Below are 24,652 nucleotides of genomic sequence, written 5' to 3'. Positions count from 1 at the left end.
CTTTGTTCCTTTTTCATGTATTTTGTTGTTAGAATATAAAAATGCTATATACTACAGCATTTTGCATGTTGATTTTGTATACTGCAACTTTACTGAATTCATTTATTAGTTCTAACAGGTTTTTGGTGGCGTCTTTAGGATTTTCTCTATATAAGATCACATCATCAGCAAATAGAGACAATTTTACGTCTTCCTTTCTGATTTGGAATGAATGAGCAAGATCTTCAGCAAGGAGCACGGCTCTCTGGGGTGCCATCACACCTTTCCCCAACCCATCAAATATTTACAGCATGGGCTGTGATAAGAGACTTCTGCCTTCTGTCAGTCCCTTATTCAGCACTCTGTTCCCCTTTGGTGCTCCAGCAGAGGGCTAAGACCAGTTATTTTCCTTGGCCATTGCTATAGACTGTATGTTTGTGTCCCTCCAAAATTTATATGGTGAAGCTTAATCCCCAACATGTTGACATTTGGAGATTTGGCCTTTGGGAGGTGATTAGGTCACAGGGCAGAGTCCTCATCATAAATGAGATTACTGCCCTTATAAAAGAGACTACACAGAGCTGCTTTGCTCCTTCTACCACTGGAGAACACAGGAATAGACATCTGTCCAGGAACCAAGAAGCAGTTTCTCACCTGACACTGAATCTACCAGGACCTTGAACTTGTACTTACCAGCCTCTAGAACTGTGAAAAATAAATGTTCGTTGTTTAAGCCACCCAGTCAATAGTATTTTTGTTATAGTAGCCAGAATGGACTGAGATAACTCTCCATTGATGAACATACCAGCACCTATATTATAGGACATGAGGCTCAAACTTCTTGAGAATGTTTTTGAGTGAACTCATTCCTTAAGTGGAACAAACCCACCTTCCTTCCACTTAAAGATCTCCACCAGCCCTTTCTTTGGATGCTGGGAAAGGTCTTTGCCAGCCTAAGGTTACGACTGGGAAAGAAACCTGAGAGCTTCTGATAGAATCTCAGCCACATGCCATGACCGAAAGCTTGCTGGTGCTCAAGGCAAGTAGCTGCCCTCAATGAATCTTAACAAATTACCCTTAAAAGACTAAAACTTCCCTTCCCCACTCACTTCCACCTCCATTATCTCCAGAAAGACACTGAGGACTCTTTGGCTAAGAATTTATACAGTCATGGCTGGAGCAGTAACCTCAAAAGTTATCCTCGGGCTTCCCTGGTGGCGCGGTGGTTGAGAGTCCGCCTGCCGATGCAGGGGACACGGCTTCGTGCCCCGGTCCTGGAAGATCCCACATGCCGCGGAGCGGCTGGGCCCGTGAGCCATGGCCGCTGAGCCTGCGCGTCCGGAGCCTGTGCTCCGCAGCGGGAGAGGCCACAACAGTGAGAGGCCCGCGTACCGCAAAAAAAAAAAAAGTTCTCCTCATATACCTAAAGGGAGAGTCATGAATTAATATATGTCAGCTTTGGGTCCAGTTTTTATTTTTTCCTTCTTGTGAGCTTAGGTTGTCTCAACCCTGGAAACAAATGTTTGCTCTTTGAAGGGTGTGTGGGTACACAGCTCAACATTTGGACAGTGAGGAGAAGTCTGCCTTCTTGGCTTGCCCTGTACTCCTTCCTCGGCTCTCTTCAAGCTCCCATGAAGCATTAATCCACACTGAATGACCCAGACTTAGATAAATGTTCTGCTGGGGGCTGCTGTGGACCCCACAGTGAGACCAAACCTGTGGGGAAGGGCCAAGGTTTCCTGAAAGATGACCATTATTTGTATATATGTCCCACATCTTCTTTATCCATTCATCTGTCGATGGACATTTGGGTTGTTTCCATGTTTTGGCTATTGTGAATAGTGCTGCTATGAGCATAGGGATGCATGTATCTTTTTGAATTATAGTTTTTTCTGGGTATATTCCCAGGAGTGGGATTGCTGGGTCATAGGGTAATTCTATTTTCAGTTTTCTGAGGAACCTCCGTACTGTTCTCCATGGTGGCTGCACCAACTTGCATTCCCACCAACAGTGTAGGAGGGTTCCCTTTACTCCACACCCTCTCCAGCATTTGTCATTTGTAGACGTTTTAATGATGGCCATTCTGACAGGTATGAAGTGGTGACTCATTGTAGTTTCGATTTGCATCTCTCTAATATTAGATTAGTGATGTTGAGCATCTTTTTAGTGCCTACTGGCCATCTGTATGTCTTCTTTGGAGAAATGTTTATCAAGGTCTTCTACCCATTTTTCAATTGGGTTGTTTGCTTTTTTGTTGTTGAGTTGCATGAACTGTTTGTATATTTTGGAGATTAAGCCCTTGTCTGTTGCATCATTTGAAAATCGGCCATTGTTGACTCCCTGACTCCCAACCTCTGATATGTATGAGCACAGACATGCTGCTTAGCTTCTATTTGCCTCAGTTTCTTCATCTCTAAGGTGGGTGTCGTGAGAGTACCTACCTCATAGGGTTTGGTGAGGACTAAATTAGTTACGGTATGGAAAGCATCTAGAAGTACATGGCACATAGAAAGCACTTGATCAAATAGTAATTATGGTTACTAATTATCTCTATGTTGGAAGTAAGGGGCACCTAAGAGGAAGGGAACCAGGTTAGGACCTGTGTGTGCCAGTGAGGGAGATCTCTGTGAGTGGTAGAGTTTCTTGGGTTATGGTCAGCTCTAAGTGAACTATGCTACACTGTAATTTTTCTGAATTACCTACAACACTTCGTTAAACCTGAAATTCCTACACAGTCTGGTATAAGGTAGAGGTGTTCTGGAAAATAAAGTGTCAGGACAGCAGAGGAATCAATCTGTCTGCCCCTGCCCCAGGGAGACTGAGTCAGAGTTCCAGGAGTGAAGGGAGGGGGTCTGGTCCATGGGGGAGCCAGCAACCTGCAGAGGGGCCCACAATAGTCACAGGCATAGGAGGAGGCTTCAGGGGTCCCAGATTTGCCAGAGGAAACTGTTGGAAGGGGAATGGTTGGAGGGGGTGACGGATGCTTGGGTTACCTGGGAAAGATTTTCTCCATATTTCTTCTGTATTCCTGCCTGCTTGGCCACGTGAGTTCGCAAAGCACCTAAGAGCAAAACCCAGCCCAGGATGAATGTTCTGGTCTCCTCCACGCAGTGAGATGAAAATGACAATTGGCAACTCCTACTTTGACTCCAACTCATCTGGGCACCTGAGAACTACAGGGTTGGCGATGTGGACTCCATCCAGGATCTTGTCCTTCTCTCTCCTTCTTCTCTTTCCCCCACCCCAGTTAGAGAAGTAGTTCATCCATCCAGCCATCAGGTAGAACCCTCCAAAGGTCACAGCACAAAAGCAGTTCGCAGTGCATCTTTGTTTCCAGCTGCAGCTTTATTTCCACTTCAAAATCTATTTGTAAAAGTCACGGGACTGCCACGAATGCCACATACCATTCAGCAGAAAGCCGAAAAGAAGAGCACAGGTAGATGGACTCAGCTGCCCCACCTCCCCAGTGACTGGGGGAGGACAAGCCAAGCAGATCCTGGAGGTCAGCTGAGTCTTTAGCAGAACAGGAAAGCCCAGGGTCAAGGGGAAAATAACACAGACCCTGCGTGGGGGGCTTCCAGTAAAGGCAGGAAAACACCAGGACATTAAAAAGAAGGCCCTCAGGTCCCTCCCCTTGCCCAAGAACACCACACCATTTGTTAGAAAGTTTGCCTACTGTGTTCCCAGTAGCAAAGCACAGATACAGTTTTACCAGCAGGAGCTCAGAAACACGCTAAGAGCCAAAGGCAAAGCGGTCTGGGGATTAGGGGTTGATTTTCAGCCCAAGACACAAAGCCAGCTCAGACTTCTGAATTTTTCCATCCTTATTCACATCGCAGTGACGCAAAAGAATCTCCCGGAACTTATCAAGGTCCACCCCGCTGATGCTGGGCTGAGGACAATAAAAATAACATGTCAGTAGGCAAGCCAATGGCAGTCCCACCCTTTCATGCCACCCTGCCTCCCCTCCGTGTTTGCTAAGCTTAGGGGACACCCTGCCTTCTGAGAGCCCCTCCCTGGAGACAGGCCACGAGGGGGTGATTCTGTCTCCTCATCCCACCAGATGTTGCCAAGGATGAGTTTTCTGCCAACAAGTTCATTTCTCAGCATGTCCCTTCAGGCAAGAGAATGTCTATTCCCACATCACTTCTCTGCAGTTCTAACAGAAAGCCTACCTTTTTCTCAACCATAATAAAGATATTTTGCCTTAGAGCAGAGGATCGTCACCAAAATTCTGTCTCACGACGCTGCTGAGAGAAGGCACATTTATTATCTCCCCGTGGGAGGTTTCTGTGCCTCTACTTTTTAAAAGGGTTACAATGCATGAAAATCTAACTAAAGAATTACGTTGTTGAGCTAGATAGGCCCCATCACATTTATTCCAAGGGACTGTTTCAGGGGCTAAGAAGGAATTGTGAATCAGGTCAGCTAGGAAAATATTCTAAACTCAAAGGCCTGCAAAAGTGAGCGATGCCGGAGCTAAGTGATTCTCCCTCGGTTATTTTATTTAATCCTCGCGGTAACTTTGCAAAATAAATGATTATGCCTCGTTTACAGATTAGGACACGGAAGCTCAGAAAGAGCCGAGACATCTTGCGAAGCTAGAAAGTGGCAACAGCCTTTTTGATCCCAAGTCTTTTGTCTCCAGTTAAGTTCATTTCACCAGTTCTCTCTGCTCTCATGGCGAAATCGCTGGCCTAAGGAAGCTGTATGAATGGTGACGAATCTAAATTTAAAAGTCAGTGTCTGGAGAGAAAGGAAAAAATCATATTTCCAAACCCCTTGATTGTGGACTAGTTATGAGTGAGCAGCAGAGGCTCACTCTGCAGGATTTGATTTCAGGAACCCTTGGAAGCAGCCCTTATCACCCAACCCCACCCCAAGGTTTCCTCACTTCCGAAGAAAGCTCTAGAAAACCTGCAGTAGGAAACAAAACCTTTCATTCTGCAACTAGACAGCCATATTAAGACAAGCTAATTTGCAGTGTCCCACAGGGTAAATGACTGACACGAAATCTACCCCTGATAGCAGGTGTTAACAGAGCGAAGGAGGGGAGAGAACAGCAGGAACGGGGAGCCATTCGGCAGAGCAAGAAGAAAAAACGCCGAAGCGGGGCAGGATTCTGGGAGATATCAGGAGGTGAAAGAGCCTGGGGCCAGAAGCTAAACTTGGCGAACTTCACTCCTCTGCCGAGAATCCCTGAGTGACTGGACTAAGAGGCTAACGCGTAACACATTGTCAATAGGTTCTCTTGTCGGGGCTCTAGAAGATAGCTCCCTGGGTGTCAGTGCCAGGCAGGTATAGATGTGGCCTGAGGAGAAGGGGCCTAGAGGTCCTGAACACAGCAAGCCACACTCTGTGGCTCTGTATCACAGGCTCATTTGTTGTACGGTTATAAGCGGAGATATTTGGTTTTCAGTATCCTCAAACCACTTTTGCTAAATCCTTTCTGCAGCAAGTGACACCCTGCCCCAGGATCCTTCTAGTAAATTCCCACACTTAGAAAAGACTTGGGTGGTAGTCATGTACATACTAGCATATATCAATTTGCCAAGGCATTTATGCAATACCAAACTATTCTAAGCTCTTTTTTAAATTTTTTCTAATTTGTTTCCTTTAAGTGAGTAGAAATATCTTAGGTTGTGTGCAGGCATGTGTTGGGGAGGCAGTTGTGGGTATGAATGTGGGTGTGTGTGTAAAGGAAGTTTCTCTGGATCTTTTGAGTTGTGGGTTTTGGGTTTTGTGGGGGGTTTATTAATTAATTTATTTATTTTTGGCTGCATTGGGTCTTTTTTGCTGCACGCGGGCTTTTCTCTAGTTGCGGCGAGCGGGGGCTACTCCTCGTTGCGGTGGGTGTGCTTCTCATTGTGGTGGCTTCTCTTGTTGCGGAGCACGGGCTCTAGGCATGTGGGCTTCAGTAGTTGTGGCACGAGGGCTCAGTAGTTGTGGCTCGCAGGCTCTAGGGCGCAGGCTCAGTGTTTGTGATGCATGGGCTTAGTTGCTCCGCAGCATGTGAGATCTTTCCGGACCAGGACTCGAACCCATGACCCCTGCCTTGGCAGGCTAATTCCCAACCACTGCACCACCAGGGAAGCCCTTGAGTTATGTTTTGAATGTTTGACAAATCACCAGGAGTCAGGAGGACTGAATGCCACTGCTAAAAAAAAATGCTTGGATCACAGAAGACAAATCATTTGAAACCACTGAGGGCTTCCATTTTAATAGCAAGTTGCCAATATAAATGTATGCAGGTTCCTGATCTAAGGCCTCTATGAGCCCCCTCTTGCCAACCATCTTCTTGTCAACAACAGAGAAAATCAGATGGTGTACCTAGCAGGAAAAGAATAAGCTTTTGGAGGCCTGGGGGCAGGACCTCATCATCTCCAGGCAGACACCCTGGTAATCTCTGGCATCCCTTTTATTTGGCTTCCAACATTTTTGTTCATGTTGCTACTTCTTGGTGGGTGCTTGGAATCTTCGATGTCTTGCCTTCCCACTTTCTAGTTTAGGTTGTAGATTCTTGTGTTGATTTTCTTGCTGTGCTAAGTGAGCTACAGGCTTTCAAAGACTCTTGTGTAGAAATTATGGTGTCTGCTCCCTTAGGGACTTGCTATCTGATCACACTGTTGGAGGACAGCCTTGGGTAGCATTTTCCAGAGGTTAAAGAAAAGGGTGGGTGTTCTGGTAACCAAATAATTTTGTTAACACAGATTCAACATATGCATCATATATGACTGTACAAGAATTAAAAGGCTATAAAATAAGCTTACTTCAGGGTTATTATTGCAAACATCGGGGATCCTGACCAGGACTGTATGTTTAGAAACTGAACCAGCTCCCTGCTGACCCCATGGCATGCTCTGATAGTTGCTTTTAAAATAAATCCCAGATACTAGTTTAATTGTCCTGTGGCCCTTTCTTATAAGATGAAAATAAAGAAATAAGTCACAGGAGACGGCTCTACTTTATGAAGCTGAGAAATGTCAGATCCTCAGTGGTCTCAATGTCAGGGTCTCAATGACCCAGTGGTCATACTTCACTACATCTTTCAAATTGTATGTGAATATATATTTAAGCAACCTGGAAGACTAGAAAGATCCAATAAAGATAGGCACCCTCAATCATCTGGCTTCAGGGGAGAACATTAGTAACTAATTACTGTGTACATACTTTTTAGCTCAACAGATCAGCCTCCTATAAACTGCTTTTGTATTCCTGACCACAGTCTGACCCAATCCTTAGAAACCAGCTGTCTCAAATTGTCTGGTACTGACACGGAGAAGTGCTTTTTTGTTGCCCCAGTAGCCCCACAGAAATAGAGGGACAAGGACAAAAGTGGTGGGGATCCTCTGATTTCCCATAGAGGTGATATAAGTCCATCAAAGAGTGAGGCGGATTTCTGCCTCCAGCTCAGGTTTTTAGATGGTCACGAATTTTTCCCTTTAATTTTCTCTAGAAAAATGTCTTCTCTGCTCTGTTGCTGGTTTAGGTTTTACTTCCATCATCTCCCATTAACCTTTGGAAGCCATTGCCAAACCCAGAGACAGTTGAAAGATAATGGAAAGGATCTGAAGCCTCTGGGCTCTACACTCAGGCAATCAGGGGCCCTGGCTCCACAGCAAAGAGGAGGCCACACAGCTCTGGAAAACAGGTTCCCCATCCCATTTATTCTATCAAAAGCAAATTAAAACTTCAGTTAGGCAAGGCCTTCTGCTGTGCACCTTTAATGTCCCATAGATAATTGCTCACTTTCTATTATAGAAGTCATTCTGGCATTAAATAGGTAATGAGTGAAATGGGATTTTAATTTAGCAAGCAGTGTGAAAGGCAATATCACCCCAACACCCAGCAACTATTCTGACTGTGCCAATGTTGGTGAAGTCTCCAACAGGAGCACCACGTGAAGGGGACAAAGCAGTGGCAAGGGGCCAGTTGGGATGGGACTAATGGGAGTTAGGCATCCTGATAAGAGACATCTCATCCATGCCTGCTTAACTGCAGTATGTAAACTTCCTGGAGATTTACGCAAAAATCGGTATCTGGGCATTTTTCCACGGCAAAACTCCATAGTTTGTTTTTTTTTTAAACATCTTTATTGGGGCATAATTGCTTTACAATGGTGTGTTAGTTTCTGCTTTATAACAAAGTGAATCAGTTATACATATACGTATGTTCCCATATCTCTTCCCTCTTGCGTCTCCCTCCCTCCCCAAAACTCCATAGTTTTAATCAGATTTTTCAAAAAGGTCTGAGACTCCAAAAACCGTTACTAATTGTTGCTACTCAAATTTATTGCCATCTGGGCCAATCAGGAAATGACGATTATGTCCTATACAAACCTCAAAAGAAATCCCTAAGGATATGAGACTATGAAATTCAGTGTCTATACAGTCTCATAGAAAAACACCCACACAGGAGTTGGAAGGTATCTGTTTAACTGGATCGTGCAGCCAGTCAGTACAATTCATCAGGATCTCAAAGGAGATTGCTTTTTTAAACATTGTTTACCCTACGTGAAACAGCTCTGTGATGTAGATATGATCTAAATATCATCAGTCCCAATCACTGCCTTGCTAGGCAAAACAGCCATCTTAGGCTAGGTGTTAGAGCAGCCCCTTGGTGTTAAAAAAAAAAAAAAAAGAGAGAGAGAGAGAGAATCCCAAGTATGGGATTTATTACATGAAATTAAAAGTTTTAGTTATTCTAATAACCAAGTCCACAGGAGAAGGACTTTCTGTAATGAAAAAATAAAGCAGTAAGATATATAGTGGCACTGTGCTCCTTTGGTAAAATAGATGACATTCAAATGATGGTAACAAGAAGCTTCTATGGGGGCTTCACTTAATTGAAACTACAAATGATCTTAAGAGAGAAGAGAGATTTTTGGGGCTTCAAAGTTTGAAAGCTCAAAGTTTGTTAAACAGACTACATCCCTAGATTTTCTCCAGCATTGATGTTTGGCCCTACTGATTCCCCAAAATAAACAGTGGAGTCAAAACGGCAACCCCAGTCCATGATGGAGCTGATCTACACAGCCTCGTGAAGTTACCTGGACAAGCTCCATCATGTCTTTGACAAACCCATCCACTTCCGGGCCTTCTAGGGCTCCAGTTTTACTCTGAAAAATAAAAGATCCAATCAACCAAATATCGTTTTCTTAAGTCAGAAAGCTTAAAGAATAAATTATACAAATAGACCAAATCTTTTGTGACTGCAAACAAGTTTGGAAATGGCATGTTCCAACTTATGGTCTCTGTGCAGGATGTGAACGTGCCACATAAATCAGAAGCACGCCCTGTAAATAACTCCCTCCATTTAACCAAATGGGAAGCAGTAGTTTTGAGTTCCTTGGCTCTTACAAATAGCATTACTATGACACGTACCGACTTTATTTGCTTCCCAAATACTAGGACTCAGTTCAGACTAGTGCTAATTGAACATCCACTGATCCTTTGAAGGCTAGATTGACATTTTTAAATTTTGCTTTATGATTTAGCAATGATTTAATGAGTATCAAAACACATTTTAAATTCAAGAGAGACTAGATTGAGTGAGCATATTAGAATTACTATGTGGTTCATGCATAAAATCTTTTATTTTTTCTACCCATTTTATAAGAATGCCTATAAAATACAATACATATTAACATATTTCAGTTTCTTCTCTAAAGTTCCAGTTAATGATAAGTCATCCATTCTCCTCAAGTTTTTCTAATCCTGAACCTTTAACATATTATAAAAACTCATTCCCTTCGTGTATTTACCAGACACTGATACAGTACTTGCCATATGCCAGGAACTCCTCAAAAAGCTTACGAACATGAATTCATTTAATTCTCATATAACAAGCCCATGAGGTAGGTATTATCATTATCCCCATCACCCTAATTTTATAGATAAGGAAAATGAGGCACAGGGAGGTTAAGAAATTTGCCCAAGGTCACACAGCTCATGAGCCGTGATTCAAACCCAGGTAATTGGTCACAGAGTCCTATATACTTAAACAGTTTGCTAGACTGCCTCTTCCAGGTGATTTTCTTTTCTGCTCAGCATATGACACACAGATATCCAGTCTGATTAGTTTCAGGATCTCTTATGACCTTTCTCAACTTTCTTTTTGTTTTCTTTGCTCCGTGCATTATCCCACCTTGTCCTGAAGAAATTCAACCTCTTTGCCATACTTCCTTCTTTAGAATTATTATTTTCTCCCCTCTAAAGAAGGACCAAATAATAGTCTTATAAGAGAAATAGATTTTGTGCCAAAGATGTCTGACTTTCCCCCTATTTCTTTAGGTTGTTTGTGGTTTTTTTTATTTGACTGTTTGCTTTTGTGTTTGAGCATACTATGATAGATAGAGACCAAGAAGGAGAAACTTTCTTTTAGCTTGATTACAAGGAGCAAAAAAATAATAGGGCTTCCCTGGTGGTGCAGTGGTTGAGAGTCTGCCTGCCGATGCAGGAGACACGGGTTCGTGCCCCGGTCCTGGAAGATCCCACATGCCGCGGAGTGGCTGGGCCCGTGAGCCATGGCCGCTGAACCTGCGCGTCCGGAGCCTGTGCTCCGCAACGGAAGAGGCCACGACAGGGAGAGGCCCGCGTACCGCAAAAATAATAATAATAATAATGTTATTTTATTCTCTTCTCCACCATAAGTACTACTCCTATGTCTGTTTTTACTTAGTTCTCAGAAGTTTCATAGAGAAGCTGGGTACCTTGACACAGCAACACACATGTGCGATTGCTGTTCGTTATATAAGTTTAGGGTCTGTAAGTAGGATGACCCCACATAAGGGCTAAAAAAGCTTCCTACCTAAAGATGACCAGCACAATATATTGAAAAGGCACACTTACGACATCATAGTGAGCAAAGATTTTCTCAAAGTCCCTCTTTCTTTCTTCAGTGGAACAAGCCTGTATATGGAGAAAGCATCATGTCAATCAGCAGTGTGAAACTTGTACAATTCTTCCACGGTCTTAGACAACTTTTATAAACTTTGAGTCAACAGTTCCTCATCCCTTAATTCTGACACTGAGCCTTATCAGTCTCTAGATAAAGTAAAGGCAATACAATTAGATCCCTTTCTTCCCTCCCTCTCAAATCTGTAGAGCAACATGAATGATACAAATCCACCTAGAGAAATGCCACCACTTACATCCATTTTAAATTGGAGAAGGAAGTTTTCCTGAAGAGCCAGAATCCTAAATGGGGGGAAAAAAATTCAAAAAACATTATCCACATGATGATCTATCACCTCTCATTTACAAGTAGATTTATAACTCTGGTGTGAGGAAAAGGGCAGGCAACTTCCAGGTTATTCTGCAGAATAGGGTAGGTGCTTAAAAAATAGGAATTTGTACACTATAAAAACAAATAAAGACGGGAAGGACTTTCACAAGGATTAGTAGTCACCATAGACAGACATATAAAAATTCCAGCAAGGTTGCAGGTACACGATCAATATGCAAAATTCAGTTGCATTTCGATATACTAGTAATGGCCAATCCAAAAAAGAAATTAGGAAAACCATTCCAGGGCTTCCCTGGTGGCGCAGTGGTTGAGAGTCCGCCTGCCGATTCAGGGGACGCGGGTCCGTGCCCCGGTCTGGGAAGATCCCACATGCCACAGAGCGGCTGGGACCGTGAGCCATGGCCGCTGAGCCTGCGCATCCGGAGCCTGTGCTCCGCAACGGGAGAGGCCACAACAGTGAGGGACCCGCGTACTGAAAAAAAAAAAAAAAAAAAGAATACCATTCCATTTACAGCAGTATCAAAAAGAATAAAATACTTAGGAATAAATATGGCAAAAGAGACCTAAGACTTATAGACTGAAAACTATAAAACGATGTTGAAGAAAAACAAAGAAGAATTAAATAATAGTATTAAGGACATCCAGTGATCATGAGTTAGAAGACTTAATATTTTTAAGATGGCAGTGCTCCTCAAATTTACCTACAGATCCAACACAATTCCTATAAAAATCCCAGTTGCCTGTTTTTGCAGAAATTGGTAATCTGATAATTGATGATCTGCAATTAATGTGGAAATGCAAGGGCTTCAGAATAGCCATAGCTATACTTTTTAAAAGGGTAAATTACATAGTATATAAATTATACTCAATAAAAAATGATGTATTTCTCTTTCCTGCATAACTACAATTATACTTCAGTGGAATAGAATCAGTTTCAAAAGACTGAAGCATTGGATTTGTGTCGACTTTATAATCATGGGTATATAGAGAGAAAGGCAGAAAAAAATATCATACAACAATTTGGAAAGTTTTACTCCTTTGGATGCCCAGGGTAGAGAGAATTAAGTTGAGCCAAATAGAGGGTAGAATACCCTGAGACCCTGCAAGGAATACTGTCCTCATCTCTTTGCTGGTACCAAGCCGTCTAAAGTATGTTGCCAGTCAGAGGACATATACTCTAGAGGTGATTGTCTAGGAGTAATCGGGCTACATTTCACTACTGGGGGCAGAGAAAGAAGATTCCCATGTGTAAATGTTTTAAGACCTTTTTGTCATTGAATTAGTTTCTTATTGCTGCTATAACAAATTGCCACAAACTTAGTGGCTTAAAACAACACAAATTAATATCTTATAGTACTGGAACTCAGAAGTCTGAAATGGATTTCACTGGTGTTTCAGGGTGTTGACAGGGCTGTATTCCTTATGGAGGCTCTAGGGGGGAATCTGTTTTCCTGCCCTTTTCAGCTTCTAGAAGCTGCCTGCATTCTTTGGCTTGTGGCCCCTTCCTTTGCTTCAAAGCCAGCAATATAACATCTTCAAATTTCTCTGTGATTCTGATCTTCTGCCTCCTCCTTCCATGTTTAAGGGACCCTTGTCATCACACTGCACCTACCCAGGTACTCCAGAATGATCTCTTTATTTTAAGGTTTTTAATTAGCAACCTTAATTCTATCTGCAACCTCAGTTACCTTGGCCATATAACATAAAATAGTCACTGGTCCTGGGAATTAGGACATGAACATCTTTGTTCTACTTACCCCAATTGTCATTTTCAAATTCCATAGCAAATTGGTTTTAAAATAATGTAGTAACTGTCTTATTGCTTTGCATCTCTGCTCAATGCCACTTAACCCTTTCTTCAGTCCAGAACTATTCACTGAATCCTCCCATGTACATAACACTCCACTGCGTGAGAAGCTATTCAGGAGATTAAGGCATAGTCCCTACCAGCTAGGCAGGACTATAGTAGAGGGTGTTTGTAAATCTGCAGGGGAGCTTTTTGTTTATCACAGGGATAGAATGGCCATGACTCGTGCTCTGCTTCACTGTCCAGTGTACAATTGCCATCCAGCCTGACCCTGAGGAACCTGGTATTATAGTTGCTCCCTCTAAGGGTTCTATCCATGTATTCTTTTTTTTTTAACATCTTTATTGGAGTATAATTGCTTTACAATGGTGTGTCAGTTTCTGCTTTATAACAAAGTGAATCAGTTATACATATACATATGTCCCCATATCTCTTCCCTCTTGCGTCTCCCTCCCTCCCACCCTCCCTATCACACCCCTCTAGGTGGTCACAAAGCACCGAGCTGATCTCCCTGTGCTATGTGACTGCTTCTCACACATTTGGTAGTATATGTAAGTCCATGCCACTCTCTCACTTCATCCCAGCTTACCCTTCCCCCTTCCCGTGTCCTCAGGTCCATTCTCTACGTCTGCGTTTTTATTCCTGTCCTGCCCCTAGGTTCTTCAGAACTTTTTTTTTTTTTTTAGATTCCATATATATGTGATAGCATATGGTATTTACTTTTCTCTTTCTGACTTACTTCACTCTGTATGACGCTCTCTAGGTCCATCCACCTCACTACAAATAACTCAGTTTCGTTCCTTTTTATGGCTGAGTAATATTCCATTGTATATATGTGCCACATCTTCTTTATCCATTCATCTGTCGATGGACACGTAGGTTGCTTCCATGTCCTGGCTATTCTAAATAGAGCTGCAGTGAACAGTTTGGTACATGACTCTTTTTGAATTATGGTTTTCTCAGGGTATATGCCCCGTAGCGGGATTGCTGGGTCATATGGTAGTTCTATTTTTAGTTTTTTAAGGACTCCATACTGTTCTCCGTAGTGGCTGTATCAATTTACATTCCCACCAACAGTGCAAGAGAGTTCCCTTCTCTCCACACCCTCTCCAGCATTTATTGTTTGTAGATGTTTTGATGATGGCCATTCTGACTGGTGTGAGGTGATACCTCATTGTAGTTTTGATTTGCATTTCTCTAATGATTAATGATGTTGAGCATTCTTTCATGTGTTTGTTGGCAATCTATATCTTCTTTGGAGAAATGTCTATTCAGGTCTTCTACCCATTTTTGGATTGGGTTGTTTGTTTTTTTGGTATCGAGCTGCATGAGTTGCTTGTATATTTTGGAGATTAATCCTTTGTCATTGCTTCATTTGCAAATATTTCTCCCATTCTGAGGGTTGTCTTTTCGTCTTGTTTATGGTTTCCTTTGCTGTGCAAAAGCTTTTAAGTTTCATTAGGTCCCATTTGTTTATTTTTGATTTTATTTCCATTTCTCTAGGAGGTGGGTCAAAAAGGATCTTGCTGTGATTTATGTCATAGAGTGTTCTGCCTATGTTTTCCTCTAAGAGTTTAATGGTGTCTGGACTTACATTTAGGTCTTTAATCCATTTTGAGTTTATTTTTGTGTATGGTGTTAGGAAGTGTTCTAATTTCATTCTTTTACATGTAGCTGTCCAGTTTTCCCAGCACCACTTATTGAAGAGACTGTCTTCTCTCCCTTGTATCCTTGCCTCCTTTGTCATACATTAGTTGACCATCGGTGCATGGGTTTATCTCTGGGCTTTCTATCCTGATCCATTGATCTATATTTCTGTTTTTGTGCCAGTACTATATTGTCTTGATTACTGTAGCTTTGTAGTATAGTCTGAAGTCAGGGAGTCTGATTCCTCCAGCTCCGTTTTTTTCCCTCAAGACCACTTTGGCTATGCAGGGTCTTTTGTGTCTCCATACAAATTTTAAGATTTTTTGTTTTATTCTGTAAAAAATGCCATTGGTAATTTGATAGGGATTGCATTGAATCTGTAGATTGCTTTGGGTAATATAGTCATTTTCACAATATTGATTCTTCCAATCCAAGAACATGGTATATTTCTCCATCTGTTTGTATCATCTTTAATTTCTTTCATTAGTGTCTTATAGTTTTCTGCATACAGGTCTTTTGTCTCCCTAGGTAGGTTTATTCCTAGGTATTTTACTCTTTTTGTTGCAGTGGTAAATGGGAATGTTTCCTTAATTTCTCTTTCAGGTTTTTCATCATTAGTATATAGGAATGCAAGAGATTTCTGCGCATTAATTTTGTATCCTGCAACTTTACCAAATTCATTGATTAGGTCTAGTAGTTTTCTGGTGGCATCTTTAGGATTCTCTATGTATAGTATCCTGTCATCTGCAAACAGTGACAGCTTTACTTCTTATTTTCCAATTTGGATTCCTTTTGTTTCTTTTTCTTCTGTGATTGCTGTGGCTAAAACTTCCAAAACTATGTTGAATAACAGTGGTGAGAGTGGGCAACCTTGTCTTGTTCCTGATCTTAGTGGAAATGGTTTCATTTTTTCACCATTGAGGACGATGTTGGCTGTGGGTTTGTCATATATGGCCTTTATTATGTTAAGGAAAGTTCCCTGTATGCCTACTCTCTGGAGGGTTTTTATCATAAATGGGTGTTGAATTTTGTTGAAAGCTTTCTCTGCATCTATTGAGATGATCATATGGTTTCTCTCCTTCAATTTGTTAACATGGTTTATCACATTGATTGATTTGCATATATTGAAGGATCCTTGCATTCCTGGAATAAACCCCACTTGATCATGGTGTATGATCCTTTTAATGTGCTGTTGGATTCTGTTTGCTAGTATTTTGTTGAGTATCTTTGCATCTATGTTTATCAGTGATATTGGTCTGTAGTTTTCTTTCTTTGTGACATCTTTGTCTGGTTTTGGTATCAGGGTGATGGTGGTCTCATAGAATGAGTTTGGGAGTGTTCCTCCCTTATCCATGTATTCTTGATCCAATGATTTCAACTCTCTATCTGCTCAGAATCTCTTTTTACCTTTTCGTGGACAATCAGAGGTTGTTTTGTGTTCGGCTAGACTTGACAGAAACGTGCTGACATCATCATGTGTCACCACAATACCAGCCTCACAGAGCACTTTTGCAGATGCTGGACCTCTTCTGCTGTCATCCTCCCCTCTTCCACTTCTAACCTGCAGACACTTGGCGCCCCACGGAGGATACACCAACACTCAGAGACCACAGGGTGCAGCTGTGAGTCTGATTCTGTTGTTATCTGTCCTGAACTAACGATACAGTATTCTCAGAACCATTGAATGGGATTCAGGAGTTTTTTTTGTTGTGGGACACTTATGTAGGACCGTGAATGTCTGGCCTTTGAGGGCAGGGCTGGCCCATTTATAAAATATTTTGAAAATGTTGTGCATTGTGCTTTTCTGGGGAGAAGTGCTTTTATGATCTTCACAAATATATCTGTTACCCCTAAAGATTCACCTATTCTTTAAGACTTCAGGTGAGACTTGATCTCTGCCTTTCAAAAAGAAGTGTATGGTGTCAGCAAACCCCTAGGAACATGTTTCTGAATCTATGACACCATTTTCACACTACTCACCTTGCCAAGTCATTAAGATCCAACTGGCCATCATTATTTTTGTCAAAGATCTTCATCTGGAATGCAGAAGGGGAAAGGAGTGTAAGAAATACTTGCAATGGGAATTTATTTTAAAAGTCATTAAAGTGCTTTTCTGTTTTGCTCTTCTGGTTATATATTTGTCTAAATTGGCTGAGGTTGACTCATATCATAGAGTACTCTCTGTAGAGTATAGAAGAGATAGTTTTCCATGAAGGCAAAAGTAGCTGAGGAGGATATGATGTAGGAGAAAGGCTGCCTTGTGTAGGCCTCAGAGGATTGTAGGAAGGAAAAGAGAGAAGCAGAGATGGCAGAGTAAAGTAGATGTGTGACCTAGCTCTGCTGGAAGGGGATCTGGAGGGAGAGGAGAACTAGCTAAGGAAGGACAACTTTGAGCGGACAGAGTTGCTGGGGCTTAGCTTTCCTGGGACCCTCTGAGCACCCAAGGGTTTGGAGGCTGAGTCAAGGACCAGTGGACCTTCTATGGGGCCAGCTGCGTATGAGGTGATGCTGGAACAGAGGATGGGGGTGGATCACTGAGTCAGCAAGCTGGAAGGAGGATATGGCAGAGAATTAGTGGTCTGCATCCAGCAAGAGTTAGAGGATGGCTTCAACCATGAATGTCAGCCAAGTAGCAGCAACTGTGTGTTCAACAGGCATCACCATGGAAACCAGAGCATTGTGCCTTGGGACCTCGGCTCCTCCCCTTCACCATGAGGTCCTATAAGCTGCTTTTTCTCTCCTTACCTAGCTTGATGACATTTTTACAGAAGGGTCTTGGTTGGATCCAGAGGACTGAGAAATCTCAGAGACTGAGCTTTTCCTTTGGCAGAGACTTAGCCTTATTCAAAGAGGCTGTTTGAATTTATTAGATCAGGCTAAATTTGTTTTTTTTTAACATCTTTATTGGAGTATAATTGCTTTACAGTGGTGTGTTAGTTTCTGCTTTATAACAAAGTAAATCAGCTATACATATACATATATCCCCATATCTCCTCCCTCTTGCGTAGATCAGACAAAGTTTTAAACAAGATATAAGAGGTTCGTTCTTAGAAAGCTAGATTATCTTGAGTTTTAAGCAAATAGTAGCTCAGCTTGAAAGACATGGGCCCATCTTTATTGCTGTGCAAACTTACACAGCACGTGTAAGGGGGAAAAGCCCTTTGCTCAAAATTGGCTCAAGGAAGAACTGAACACTAATGTGTAAATTATGCTTCTACCCATCAGAAAATTGGTTATGTGGTTCACGTAAGAATCAGAATCAGAAAAAAAAAATCACTTGCTTAATTTTACTACCCCTGTGTGTGTACACATGGGGGTGATTAATACACATATGCCCGTGTGTCTACTCTTCTAGTTGACTGGGACATCTTTGACTACAAGAAATACACATAACAAGGGAAGCTTGAGACATGCCTATTGCACCAGACCAGAAATCAGACCTCTTGTCACATTAGTAAAGTCATATGATCTCTTTGGGTGCAGCTTCTTCAGCTATAACTGTGCCCATGATTTTAACTCTCCTTATCAGAAGAACCCTATTTTCAAATGAAATTCTGCATGGTGCTTGAATGTATAAAGCAAAGAAATGGAGCTGTACAAGTAGTGGGTGGAAGTGGGCTGGAGCTTTGTCCTCTAGGTTCCCTCTCAATCCTGAAGTGTTGCCTCTGAACCCAAGGGTTTCTTGGAACCCAACAGTCCAATAACCACTGACCGAATTAGGGCCCAGAGTGCATCCAGCTCTGAAAATTAATGATTTCATGACTTTGTCAAAGCACTTGAAGGGGAGTAAGATTGATGCTGAGCACTTTTCCTGGTAAAGTCAGCAAACAGAGTCCTTCAGAGCAGGTTCCAGTGTGGCTAATGGGAGGACTGAGTTCTTGGGAAGACTGGGTTCTTAGGTGTCCAGGGACCTCAGTGGCACCTGTCCTTGCACTTCACCCCTGAGTAATCGATGGTCAGCATCTCCTCAAAGGATGCTGTTTGACTACTGAACGGTGGTGTTCAGAACACCTAAATTACATGCACCACAGCACTGTTTCATATGCAAGTTCACTGCAACCGCCACGAGGGTATCTTCCACCAGAAGCCATCAGTAGAGTAGTAACTGGTTGCTAATCCAGGTATATGAATTTACCAGGATTTTCTTCCTCCCAAAACTTGATTATGAAAAAGAAAAAGCCTCAGAAAATGACCGGTTTCTAAGAGGGAGGGAAGAGTAGGCTCCTAATAGTTCATGATCTCAGTAACTGAGAAAGTTGTTTGTAAACAGGTCCGTACTAACTCACGGAAGTTACTAACGACCTTTGATGAATTTTGAACGTTTGGCAATTTGGGGTGGTGGGGGGTGGGCATAATGGCTTCTTAATTTTTTAAACTCTAATAGTGACCATTTGTAGAGCAGCCAAAACTTTGTATGTTATTTCATTTAATCATCACCACATTCTCTGAAGGTAAGAAAGAGCTGCATGCCACACACGCAAGAAACTGGAATGTAGGAAGATTGATTTGTCTAAGAAAGTAGCAAGCTTTGAATCCAAGCGTATCTGTCACCAGAGCTCTAGAGCTCTTCCCATAAACCAGGCTCTTAGCTTTATAGAGTCTGGGTAGCTTATAGTTAATGTAGTTTGCTTCATGGTTGGTTATGAAATAAAACATCTGGTGCTATAGATTATGCCAGAGATGTGGTGTTTACCTTTTCTAATTGCCCTCTTTCCCTGGGAAAGCAAAAAAAGATTCTATTTATGTGAGTTTCCCTCTGACCTTAGTGGTCGCATGGTCGTGGCACAGGTCCCTCCTGGAGGGCTGTGGTGACTCACGGTGCTGGCGGTGGGGACAAGATTCCATTCTGAAGGGCTGATTGTTGAAAGGTTGTGAAGGGCCCTTAACCACTGTTCTCACTTCTGCCACTGCCTTTTCCAAGATTGAACATCCACACATTTCTGAGTACTAAGTACATGAAAGGTTCTATAAGTTCTCCTGGAAATGGAACACAATGACTTACTGACAAACTCCTTAAAATTCTGTAGATCTATGGTTCCCCTCAAGAGACCCCTCAGAGACTATAGATCTACCCAGCATTCTCCTTAGATTGAATAATAGGTTTACCTTAATTTTTCAATTACTTAAAGGTGGCATGGTGATTGTGAAATGCAAATTCATTTAAAACCATTACTGGGTTAATATCGGGTTGGCCAAAAAGTTCATTCAGGTTTTTCCATGACATCTTACAGAAAAACCTGAACGAACTTTGTGGCCAACCCAAATAGTAACTTCTTACCAGAAACAGTAGATCCAAAGTATGACTGTTGTCATGTGGTGGGAGAGGCAGTCCGTGAATTTTTTAAACAATTGATAATTTGAGATGCGGTGCAAGGTCAAAATTATGCAGATAGTTCAGCAGAGTGAAGAGTACAAAGTATAAGTCCTTCCTGTCCCTCTTGTAAAGGTGACTACCATTCACAGGACTGTGTATCCTTCCAGAAACTTTTTAAACATTTTAATATGTCCATCTTTATTTTTTTGGACAAATAGGACCCCATTCTATGTATTATTTTCCAACTTGCATTTTTTCATTAAGCAGTATTCTTAGAAATCACTCCTTATCGGTTATCTTTTTTTTTTTTTTTACTTAAAAAGAGTTCCTCATTCTTAAAAAGTCTGGAAATTGTTGCCATACACAATCTCAAAAAGGATTTAGAGGGCCCCCCCCATATTACTGAATCAACAATTGTATGTTGAATAAGTACTGTGTGTCTGTCAACACGTGAGGCACTGTGAAAGATTCTCAGAAATCATTAAGGTGGTACAGGCTTTTAGGAGCTTACAGTGTAATTGGAGAGGCAAAAATGAATATCTGAAGTAAGATTCAACATTATCTCCATGACCACTGAGTCAAAGAAACAGAACAATGTGTTAGAATATTGACAAACACTGAGAGAGGAGATGGGACTTCAGATAAATCTTGAAGGAGGGGCAACTTGAAAAGTATGGTTCACATCCACTGGGGAGAGGAAGATCACCAATGGAACAGGACTGTGGGGGAAGGTCAGAATGTCAGTTTTGGACATGCTAAGTTTGAGAGGCTTATTGGGCATCCAAGTGGAGACACACATCCAAATATATGCAGACAGCTCAGAGAAGTGCTCTGAGTCAGAGATATAAATTGGAGGCAGTCACCTTTAGTTAGTATTTAAAACCATCAGACTGGTTGAGATCAACGGTAGAGTGAGGGTGGACGTGGAATAGAAGAGATTTCAAGACAGCCTGGTGGCGGAGGGGGGGATAAATTGGGAGATTGGGACTGACATATACACACTACTATATAAAAAATAGATAACTAATAAGAACCTACTATATAGCACAGGGAACTCTACTCAATACTCTATAATGGCCTATATGGGAAAAGAATCTCAAAAAAGAGTGGATATATGTATATGTACAACGGATTCACTTTGCTGTACACCTGAAACTAACACAGCATTGTAATCAACTAGACTCCAATAAAAGTTAAATTAAAAAAGAAAAAAAGCACAGACATGTCTCAGATTGGCCTGGATCAGAGACCTAGGGGGAAGGAAGCAGGTGCTTTAATCCAGGCATGAAGGGATGAGAGCTGGGACCAGGGTAGAGGCTGGGGGTATTCTCTTTGCCTGCCACATTCTCAGATTTTATTTTATTGTTTTACAGTAGTTCAAGTTCCATGCTCTAATTAGGGACATGCGCTTAATATCTCCCACATGTATTAGCTTACATTTTACAAAGCTCAGTATTACCAAATAATATTCTATTCAGACAGCTAATCTTTCCCCCTGCCAGGTGTTGGCAGCCTCTCTTAATTAGATGTCATAATTGGATTTTGTTAATAGTTTCCTTCCTTGTACAGAACATTAATTACGAGTTTACATGAGACAAGGTCTGCAGACCTCAGCTTTTCTCTTCTGATTGGATGTTCTGCCTTGACTTGTTGATTGTTATGTTTCAGACAGCTTTCAAGTGTGCCAATCCTTATTTGGGTCAATTTGAATTCATTAGTAGGTTACATCTCTTAAGTGAAGCATTTGATGCTAAACCTCAGAACCAAATCTTTAATGCAGTGCTGCTGTGACTGTGTCCATTGCTCATTAAAAAGCCATTAAAGCAGCCTTAAAGTGATTTCACACTTGGTGTATCACTTAGAGCTGGGATCCTAGAAGGTTTTTCTCAGAATGTTGAGTTTCTAAAAGTCAGTATACCCAGAAGTCTCTAAGGAAATGTAAAGAGTCTTTAAAAAAAAAAAAAACAAACTGTAGTCCAGTTCCCATATCTGTTCATTGGAAAAGTATAAGTCGCCTTTACAATTTAAGAAAGAAAAATGAAATAGGTGGGCCAAAATCTCATTAAACTCATCTAGTCTTGAGGGCAAACTCAGATCCTTGTGTGGAAACTCTTTCACTAGATTCCTCAACACTTACCTATCACCCCAGCACATAAAGAACCAGTGAGGGGCTACCTGGAGTTTAATTGATCATGGGCCTTCATGGGACAATTTAGAGCAAAAATGAATACTTAACTGCAGCACGCATGAGCAGAAGACCCCCAGGGTTTTAGCAATGAAACAGACACATATAACAGGAGAAACAGGACAGTCTTGGTCAACTGTCATTTCTCAACCTCTAGATACTCAAAAGTTGGCTAAGACCACTCGGATTCCCCTCAGCTACTTCACAGGACTCTAAGCTTCTGGATCCAAGCTCAAAGCCATCAAAGGTGTACATTGCCATTTCTTTTTTCATTTCATAGGTTTTCTTCAGCTCAGGGCATTGCATTGTAAGAGCTGCCAGCCTGAGGTTTCTTAAATGTAAACCGTAGAGCTGTGAAGAGAAGCGCTCTGGGCAACTAGGGCTGCGGGGCTGATGCATGATGTGCAGAATTTCTTTTCAGCCCAGTACTGACTTTCTAAGCAGTCTACACTTCTCCTCCCTGCCTTCTCCTGCCCCTTATAATGGGATGTTTGACTGATGTGACCCCTGGGGCTTTATGCAGCCACAATTCACTCTTCTTCTCTTTCTCCCTTCCCCAGTTTAATCAGTGTTCCTCTTTTCTCCAGAACAATTTTGTGGAACCCTTTCTTGTTTCTTTCATTAATTTGTTTCCATTTTGGTGTTTAAGAAGTTGTCAATTCTTAGGAGTATTTAGGAACTTCATGAGGAGAAAAATCCATTTTTCTGGGTAATAAATTCTGTTGTGGCTGTCAGAGCTCCTGTATTATCTTTAAAAATACTGAGAGAGGGGCTTCCCTGGTGACGCAGTGGTGGAGAGTCTGCCTGCCGATGCAGGGGACGTGGGTTGGTGCCCCAGTCTGGGAAGATCCCACATGCCGCGGAGTGGCTGGGCCCGTGAGCCATGGCCGCTGAGCCTCCGCGTCCGGAGCCTGTGCTCTGCATCGGGAGAGGCCACAACAGTGAGAGGCCCGCGTACCACAAAAAAAAAAAAAAAAAAATACTAAGAGAATCCTAATCTCCTAACATGGCTTTGTCCTCACCTTGCTGTTCACTTTATGCATAGGGATTTGTGTCTCTTCTTGATCTCATAGAGCTCAGCCCTCCCTCTTTTGAAAGTTTTCATTTTAATAATTTGACATTTAGACTTTCAGATGTGAATGTTATGGTTTGAATACAGTTTGAAGCTGGATTTGGGTCTGAATTTCCACTCCATCCTTATCATCTCTGACCTGTAATCCTCAGTTTTTTCATTTACAAAATAGGGGTTTAAAAATACTTATTTCATAAGGTTCATGTGAGAATCATAAGATGTTTGAAAAGTGCTTCACACAGGGCCCAGCACAGAAGGAACTCTCAATTATTAGGATTAAAATATTTAATACTAGAGCAAACACTGGCTACGTTTCAATGAAAATAAAGTACTGTGTGGGGCTTCCCTGGTGGTGCAGTGGTTGAGAGTCCGCCTGCCGATGCAGGGGACGCGGGTTCGTGCCCCGGTCCGGGAAGATCCCACATGCCGCGGAGGGGCTGGGCCCGTGAGCCATGGCCGCTGAGCCTATGCGTCCGGAGCCTGTGCTCCGCAATGGGAGAGGCCACAACAGTGAGAGGCCCACGTACCGCAAAAAAAAAAAAAAAAAAAAAAACTGTGTGTACTTTGTTAAGAAGACATCTTTAAAAAAATTTAAGTTTAATTCTTTTCACCTACCTCTTTTTTTTTAATTGAAGTATAGTTGATTTACAATGTTTCAGGTATACAACAAAGTGATTCAGTTATACATATATGTGTGTGTGTGTATATATATTTTTCAGATTCTTTCCCATTATAGGTTATTACAAGATATTAAATATAGTTCCCTGTGCTATACAATAGGTCCTTGTTGTTTATTATATCTATATATCTATATAGCAGTGTGTATCTGTTAATCCCAAATTCCTAATTTATCCCTCTCCTGGCCTTTCCCCTTTGTCCACCTACCTTTTCTTGTCCTGCCTTTGCTGAAGCTCTAGAATTGCTGCTTCATTGCAGTCCATCTTATTTTTTTAAAAATCCAGAAAACTTTTCAAGAATCTTTTAATTGGATCTCAAGGTGAAATTGCTGTATTTAAGGGCTGAAAGGAAAATTGAACTCAATTCCTACTTATGGGTCGATACTGTAGGGCAGTGATGCACACAGTGGGGATGAAAGGGAGGGACCAGAGGGGATGTTTGCTCCCTTTCCCGTTCTTACCAAATTTCCTCCCAGTTGGAAGACTCCATAAGGTCAGAGACCGTATCTTCCTTGGTAGGTTCTCCCTAAATATTTGTTGAAGGAATGAACTCATATCTTTGTATGAACTAGCTTACCAGAGCACATTCTAACCTGACAGAGCAGCATTAAGAGAGTGGGGTTTTGGTGAGGGAGGGGATATTCTCGGTCACTTTGAGACCCTACCTCTCAGCCCAGAAAAACCATCTCAGACCCAGCTTAAGAAAAGGAGCAGAGTAACGCGA

The 24,652-nt window shown here is 41.9% G+C and overlaps 1 protein-coding gene across 1 annotated transcript in view; it reads right to left on the bottom strand.

Annotated features, from left to right (window-relative positions):
- Positions 1-3,305: 3,305 nt before the first annotated feature.
- SCGN (secretagogin, EF-hand calcium binding protein) overlaps positions 3,306-24,652 on the bottom strand; it is a 37,715-nt gene continuing 16,368 nt past the window's right edge. The window contains exons 7-11 of the mRNA XM_027128196.1: positions 16,661-16,716; positions 11,132-11,177; positions 10,830-10,889; positions 9,029-9,097; positions 3,306-3,871 (exon numbers count right to left, since the gene is read on the bottom strand). Coding sequence (XP_026983997.1) covers positions 3,743-3,871; positions 9,029-9,097; positions 10,830-10,889; positions 11,132-11,177; positions 16,661-16,716 — 360 coding nt within the window. The 3' untranslated portion in view covers positions 3,306-3,742. The remainder of the gene's footprint in view (positions 3,872-9,028; positions 9,098-10,829; positions 10,890-11,131; positions 11,178-16,660; positions 16,717-24,652) is intronic.

This window comes from Aethalodelphis obliquidens, unplaced genomic scaffold (genome assembly GCF_003676395.1).
Source record: "Aethalodelphis obliquidens isolate GAN/ISIS:26980383/991018 unplaced genomic scaffold, ASM367639v1 scaffold34, whole genome shotgun sequence".
Classification (NCBI taxonomy): Eukaryota; Metazoa; Chordata; class Mammalia; order Artiodactyla; family Delphinidae; genus Aethalodelphis; species Aethalodelphis obliquidens.
This window is presented reverse-complemented; position numbering and strand designations above follow the sequence as displayed.